Raw genomic sequence first — 7500 nt, 5'->3', positions numbered from 1 at the left:
TTTTGTCTTTAGGATGGACCAGTTTCTGTCTGAGGGTGTTGTTGGGTTAAAGTTTACGGGGATGTTGCGTTTGGAGAAAAATGTTCCCAAGTTTCTCTGAGGCTCCTGCCACATATTGGATGATGGTGCCTTTGCGCTTGTTGTCCACGTCTTTTTTATTTGCCGTTGCTGAGTTTTTTTCTCCACTTCTTTGATGATTTTGTGACATTTTTGTGTACTTTGTTTCCAAAATACGACCTATTTTGTCGTCTTCATTAACATTTGTCTGAATGTCTGTTTTTGTTTGATTCTGCCCCGAGGGTGGCCAGTTAGTCAGGAACAAATGAGAAATGGCCTGAGCGTTCTATCGGGCCGGAGGACTCCAACGCACTTCACACTACAGTCCCTCATCCATTCACACGCTGGTGGTGATGCGCTACAATGTAGCTCTGCTGGGGTACACTGAAAGAGATGAGACTGACACCTAATCAGCACCACTGGTCCCTCTGACCACCATCAGAACCCACGGGGGGGGGGGGGGGGGGGGGGGGTGAAGTGTTTTGCCCAAGGACTGTCGTCCAAGGTACAAGGACAGAACTAAATAGACATAAAACCTATAAAATAAAATGGTTTGGACTTTATTTAGAGAATCTAAAATAGCTTAAGTTTGGCCAAAGACTTCCTCTAAAGTTAGAGGTTTGAGAAGTCAGCCGTTCAACCACAATGACACAAATCTTAAGGATCAAGAAATCCTTTATTTCCAAATGTGTTTTCTTTTCTTTCAAGGATCTTTCTCAGTGCGGACGCGTCAAGCATAAACCAACCAACCCTTAGGGTTGGTTGGTTTATGCTTGACGCGTCCGCGAGGTCCGCACGGCTCCGCGCGGAAAAGTTGCGTCATTTTGCGTCATTTTAACAACCACGCCCCTCCACCGCGCCTCCGCACGGCCCAGAATTTCCGCAACGCGCACCTCGGAAAATTTCTAACCACACGGACGGACGGACGTGGAAAAACATGGCGGACCGGCAAGAACTAGTATGGCAGAGGTTCGTAAATACAGACATTTGTATGATTCAGCTCTCAAAGATCACCGTGATCAACATGTTGTTAATAATTCTTGGAGAGAAATAGCTCGCACTGTCGGAAAAGACGAGAATGCTGTTAAAAATGCTGAAATGCCATGTTGTAAACAACAGTAATTTCTACTTCTACTATGGTGTAGTGTTGGATGCATGCCGTAGAGCTCCATGCTGCCCCCTACAGTTTGGGAGAATATTGGCTCACCGCAGAGACGAGCCGCACAAACCATAAACGCTGAGAGTTGTGAAGTGCGTTCCATCCGTGAGCCGCATCACCTCGCGGAAAGTGAATGCGTCAAGCATAAACCAAGCTCAGGCTGAAGATTCTATGAGGGCAGGTGAACTCCTCCTGCCACCTGGTAGAGTTTGTTCTCAGATGTTGTCCAACGATCTACTGTGCCTCATTTAACATTTTATACTGAGAAAAGCTCTGGGTGCAGGAGAACTCTGGTGAGCTCTAAAAACAGCCAAGTAGGCAAGTGGTGACTAAACTTCAGCTGCTGTTTCACAAACATGGATCTCATGTGAAATTGCCAACAGGTTTGCAGCTCACCTGACTGCCTGCTGGCCCGACCCGGCCGTGTTGCACATGAGGAGGAGAATCTTGGAGGAGCCGTTCTGGTTCAAGTACTCGGTGGACAGGTGTCCTGATGGAGGTAACCTCTGACCATCTGGTCCAGTCATGGAGGAGTAGGGAGAAGACGGGAGGCTGTGGTGATATCCTGAGCGGAGCAAGAGACAAAACAGCAGGTTAGAACGGGGTTTTACACATCAAATGCATCCCCTCAGATATGTTCTAGTTTAAATCCTAAATCAAATCAAATCAAAGATACTTTATTAATCCCAGAGGGAAATTAGAGTTTTGTTGTGTGACGGGGTGAGTACTCCCTCTTCTCCACAACATCTTTGTAAGACTGTCATTCCAGGAGAGGGCACTCACCAGCTGCGGGGCATTACCGATCAGCGGCAGCTGCAGATCCTCTAATCAACCGCAGCAGAGCTCTATTTAAGAGGAGAGGGAACCACTTCACATGGCTGGATGATTAACTACTCACGGTAGAATCTTGCCACTCAGTTCTAGGTTTTGCTTGGTCTATGCTCAGACATTCGTGCTGTCGCAGTTTTGGATTTATCTGGGGTTTTTTTTTTGTGCTTGGATTTTGGTGTTTGGACTCAAGTTTGTTTCATCTTCAGGATACTTGGAATCGCTGAACCACTGATGGATGTACCTACCTGGAAGTCACCATAACCCGCCTGGATTACACACTCAAGGTTCACCTCTCCTCCTTCTCCACTTGCCCTCTGCCACTATCATCTGGCTCCCTCTCCTGGACGCACCCCGTCACACCGTCTGCCCTCCCTGCTGGCTTTTGGACTCTTGCCGACTACTTCGCACTTGGATATCTCCAGGACACTTTTAGTTAGGTTTAATAAATCATTGAATGAACTTTCTGCCTTTGTCCTGTGAGGGTTCTTCATGTCGAGGGTTAAACACCTTCCCAGGAACATGACAAGTTTCAGTACACACAATTCAGAGATCAGACATACATGGGCAAGACACATGACAAGAATTGGTGACTGCGGTCATTCGCAACATGAGTCACGCTACCTTAATAGAGATAAGAGGGTAACACGAGGAATTGAATCGGGAGGAGGGAAAAAAAGGCACTTCACAGCTACCCTCCCACAAGGAGGGCAGCTTTGCGCTGCAAAAAAACACCTCACAGATATGCAACAGACTTCAGACAACACAACATGAGACTCCAATAGGAAGGCAGGGGGAGCTGGGATCCTGTTTCCCCCAGCAAGAGCAGCCATCTACGGCGCTCATCTACTGTACAGTCACAGGTGGGAGGGAGATCTTGGGTGAAGCGCAGAGCACATTGACTCCTGCAGGTTGATGACCTCACCAGGCTGAAGTCCACCAATCTGAAGGAGGTCGGGTTTTCACAGCATCTGTCTGCATTCCTTCATGGGGGTTTGTCGCTAGCCTCTCAAGGCTGCTCGGGCGTCAGATTCGGATAACAAGAATTTGTTTGGGTCAGGCTGAGATAATTTTCCTCTCTGCCTTCAGTCTTTAAACTGATCATTTCCCGTCCTTCAGTGAAGCCAATTTTGGGTTTTTAAACTTATCCATACCGTCCGGTGATCCTCTCCGAGATGACATCCCTTTTGCGCACTAATACCGGTATCGCAGCTAGAGCATTGTCCAGCTTACGATTCACCTCGAGTAACATCCCAGTCTGAGAAGTCTCCACACGGACGGGGCTTTCCGTGGGTGCGGGTCACCCTCCAATTGCTCCCGTCTTCCCAAATTTCCAGAAAACCAGATATCCTCCCACTCCGATCAGGAGAAATCCAGTGATCATCAGACCGAATATCCACACGTCTTTGATAGCTGGGAGAGGCATATTATCTTCCATTCCCTCCAGGAATCCAGCATATACCCCGCCAGGTGTGTACCCTGTGGGCATGTGGGAGCCCCCTGCTCCGTTCTCATTGTTGAAAAAAATCTTATCAATCGCGTTGAATGACCAATTTATCAAATCCATAGTTAAAAAATAGGGTTTTTCAGAAGAAATGCAGAGTAGCGCTCTGTGGGCAGACAGGACAAAGAGCCTTGGGGAAAAAAAGATAAGGGAGCGAAAGAGAGAAGCGTCTGTACTCCTCGAGTGCCAGGAAGAAATGATAAATGATAAAGTGAGTGGAAACGATTTTTAAATGTCCATCCATCCATCCATCCATATTCAGCCGCTTATCTGAAGTCAGGTTGCGGGAGCAGTGGCTTAATCAGGGAGACCCAGACTTCGCTTTCCCCAGCTACCTTTGGCCAGCTCCTCTGGGAGAATCCTAAGGCGTTCCCTGGCCAGCCGGGAGTCATAGTATCTCCAGCGTGTCCTGGGTCATCCTTTAGGTCTTGTCCCAATTGGACGTGCCCGGAAAACCTCACCAGGAGGTGCCGTGACCAGCCACATCAACTGGCTCCTCTCGAAGAGGAGGTGCAGCAGATCTACTGAGCCCCTCCCAAATGACCGAGCTTCTCATCCAATCTCTAAGGGAGAGCCCAGCCACCCGGCGGAGAAAACTCATTTCAGCAGCTTGTATCCACAGTCTCATTCTTTTGGTCCCTACCCAAAGCTCGTGACCATAGATGAGGGTAGAAATGTAGATCGACCAGTAAATCGAGAGCTTTGCCTTCCGGCTCAGCTCCCTCTTCACCCCGACAGATTTGTACAACGCCCGTATCACTGCAGACGCAGCACCAACACCCCAACGTACAGGCACCAAGATGGTGGGCAACTATATGCCCACCCCTGCTTGACGCCTCTCAGTGGGAGCAACTCTAGAGTGGTAGAGTGTCCAGCCCCTCTCAAGGAAACTGGTTCCGGAGCAAGAGCAATGCATTGAGGTGACTCAAACTATATCTAGTCTGAACGTCTCAACGTCGCACACCAACTCATGCTCCTTCCCCACCAGAGTTAATATCCCACATACTAGGGCTGCTCAATTAATCGAATTTTAATCACGATTACGATCTGAGTTTTGAACGATTATAAAAAACAAAACAAGCCGATTATTTGCTCCTCCCACTTGCGCTGCCCTGAGTTACAAATGAAACGCTCCTCCTAGGGTGTTGCCAACTTGGCAACTTTGTCGCTATTTCTAGCAGCTTTTCAGACCCCCTTCTTGACTTTTTAACTTAAAAGTACCTAGCGAACACCTCAGAAACATCTCTGGTAACCCTTAGCTACTTTCTGGATAACTGTCTTCGACATTTCCTGCAGGTTAGCTAAACACTCCGCCTGCGCTCCGGACTCCTTCAGGACATTAGGAAAGGGAATGATGTAGTGATGTGTCGGCCGCTAAAGAAACGGCTCTCGGAGCCGGCTTCTTGTTGGATTAACCAGAGTGAGTGACACACACCGTACCTGCGGACTCATGAGCCCCTAAAAACAGCTAAATGTGCGCGTGCGGCGCGCTAAACAGGTGCAGCTTGCCACTGATTGCTGTGAGACCGGGTTGGGGGGTGGGGGGTGCAGCTGTGGTTGGGACAATTATTACATTAACTGATGAACCTGTAAATAAATAGTTTATAAATAAGGTAGAAATAAGTTCCTCACGCTGATAAATAATAACTAATCTCTCTGAGGACACGGTGCTAGTGCATGCTCCTACAGCACCTTGACACGACTCAATAAATATTATGCAACATTTTGTGAACATCAATTTATTTGCGTTTTTTTGTTATAAACGCCACTGTATAATTCTTGCTGTCAGTATTTGCAAGACATTGGTATTTGGTTCTGTACTGGTTAGACTTAAATGAGTTAAACCAAGGTCTATAGCCCTTGGGTCATAGACTATGAGCTATAAGTATATTGGTCTTTTTATACTGGGAATCAGGAGTTATTTTAGGGATCATCTTGTTTCTTATTTATTTTTGTCCTGATTGTGCCCTGAGCAGTTTTATGACTGAATAAAAACAAATAAAATCAACATAAATAGAAAAATCGCCCTAAATAATCGTGATCTCAATTTCAGTCACAGTAATCGTGATTATTATTTTTGCCATAATCGAGCAGCCCTACCACATACCGAGAGCCAGCTTCTGTAGCCGAGGATCAGACCGCCAAGGTCCCCGCCGTCGGCCACCACCCGTCACACAGTTCCACATTTGGAAAAATACAGCCGACTTCCACAGTTTAGGGGTCAGAAAAGAAAGGTCAAAAGTGAGAAAGACACGTTTGAGTTTAACCTTCAGGCACCGTTATTTTCTCTAATTACACCTGATCATTTACGGCTGAAATCTAAATTTTAATACAAATTCAGTTTATTGCAAAACCCTGGTGTTCTGTCATTTTTCTTGCCACTTCCCCTCTCACACCTCCGACAAGTTTATATTTGTGTTATTCACTTTAAACGCCTAAGCTGTGACACAGAACTAAATACCAGCAGGGTAATAAAATGTCTTCGGGTGCCAAAATGAGAAAACAGCTACACAAACCTTCCACTTGACGTGACATGTTTACAAAACGATTCAGAAAAATAAATAAATAAATATCCATTAAGGTGGAGTTGCCCTTTGATTCTTGTTTACCCCGAGGAGCTGTGGAAGGAATTGCTTGTGACGCCACACGCACACACTTCCACACAAGGAAGAAAACAACTTGCTGCTGTGATTAATAGTGGGATGGAGGGGTTCCAGATGACACAACCTCTCGTCTCCATGGAAACACAAACTTTGACACTATCAAAGGATTTAATTAAACAGCACTTTACAAATAATCACTGCCACCATACAACATCTCCCTCTCTCACCACGCACACACACGCACGCACGCACGCACGCGCGGGCACGCACGCACACACACACACACACACACACACACACACACACACACACGCACACAGGGTATCTGCAGGTTTAAGGGAGCCAAATTTAAGACTTTTTAAGACCTTTTTTAAGGCCACTTTGACCAAATTTAAGCTATTTTTAAAATTAAATTTAAGCTATAATTTCCAGCTATTGCCTGGAACCGGTGCTAACCACGTCGCAAACGTGGGATTAACCATCCAGTTACCATTAAGCTTACACTTCCCCATGGCGCACGCTCCCACTAGCTTAACCAGCTAATGTGCTCATTTAAAAATAGCCTCCTTTCACAACCAACTGAATGTGTACGGTTCCGCTTACGCCAACATCGTACACAAAAAATGCTGAACACCAACTAGAAATTCACGAAAATGTCATAGAAATAAAAGAATCTTGTTTATTGGGTCTTTGGTCATTTAAGACCTTTGGAAACTGTATTTAAGGATTATTTGTCATTTTTAAGGATTTTTAGGACCTTAAATTTGGAAAAGCTAATTTAAGACTTTTTAAGGACCCGCGGATACCCTGCGCACGCGCACACACACACACACACACACACACACACACACACACACACACACACACACACACACACACACACACACACACACACACACACACACACACACACACACACACACACACACACACACACACACACACACACACACACACACACACAGGGTATCTGCAGGTTTAAGGGAGCCAAATTTATGACTTTTTAAGACCTTTTTTAAGGCCACTTTGACCAAATTTAAGCTATTTTTAAAATTAAATTTAAGCTATAATTTCCAGCTATTGCCTGGAACCGGGGCTAACCACGTCGCAAACGTGGGATTAACCATCCAGTTACCATTAAGCTTACACTTCCCCATGGCGCACGCTCCCACTAGCTTAACCAGCTAATGTGCTCATTTAAAATAGCCCCCTTTCACAACCAACTGAATGTGTACGGTTCCGCTTACGCCAACATCGTACACAAAAAATGCTGAACACCAACTAGAAATTCACGAAAATGTTATAGAAATAAAAGAATCTTGTTTATTGGGTCTTTGGTCATTTAAGAC

At 45.9% G+C, this 7500-nt stretch overlaps 1 protein-coding gene across 2 annotated transcripts in view; it reads right to left on the bottom strand.

The window, feature by feature from the left end:
- The window catches only part of usp43a (ubiquitin specific peptidase 43a), a 189145-nt gene that overhangs the window by 86423 nt on the left and 95222 nt on the right, over positions 1 to 7500 (bottom strand). For both annotated transcript variants that reach the window (XM_070553644.1, XM_070553645.1), the window contains exon 7: positions 1613 to 1781. In XM_070553644.1, the coding sequence (XP_070409745.1) occupies positions 1613 to 1781 (169 nt within the window). The remainder of the gene's footprint in view (positions 1 to 1612; positions 1782 to 7500) is intronic.

The sequence above is a fragment of the Nothobranchius furzeri genome, chromosome 7 (genome assembly GCF_043380555.1).
Source record: "Nothobranchius furzeri strain GRZ-AD chromosome 7, NfurGRZ-RIMD1, whole genome shotgun sequence".
NCBI lineage: Eukaryota > Metazoa > Chordata > Actinopteri > Cyprinodontiformes > Nothobranchiidae > Nothobranchius > Nothobranchius furzeri.
This window is presented reverse-complemented; position numbering and strand designations above follow the sequence as displayed.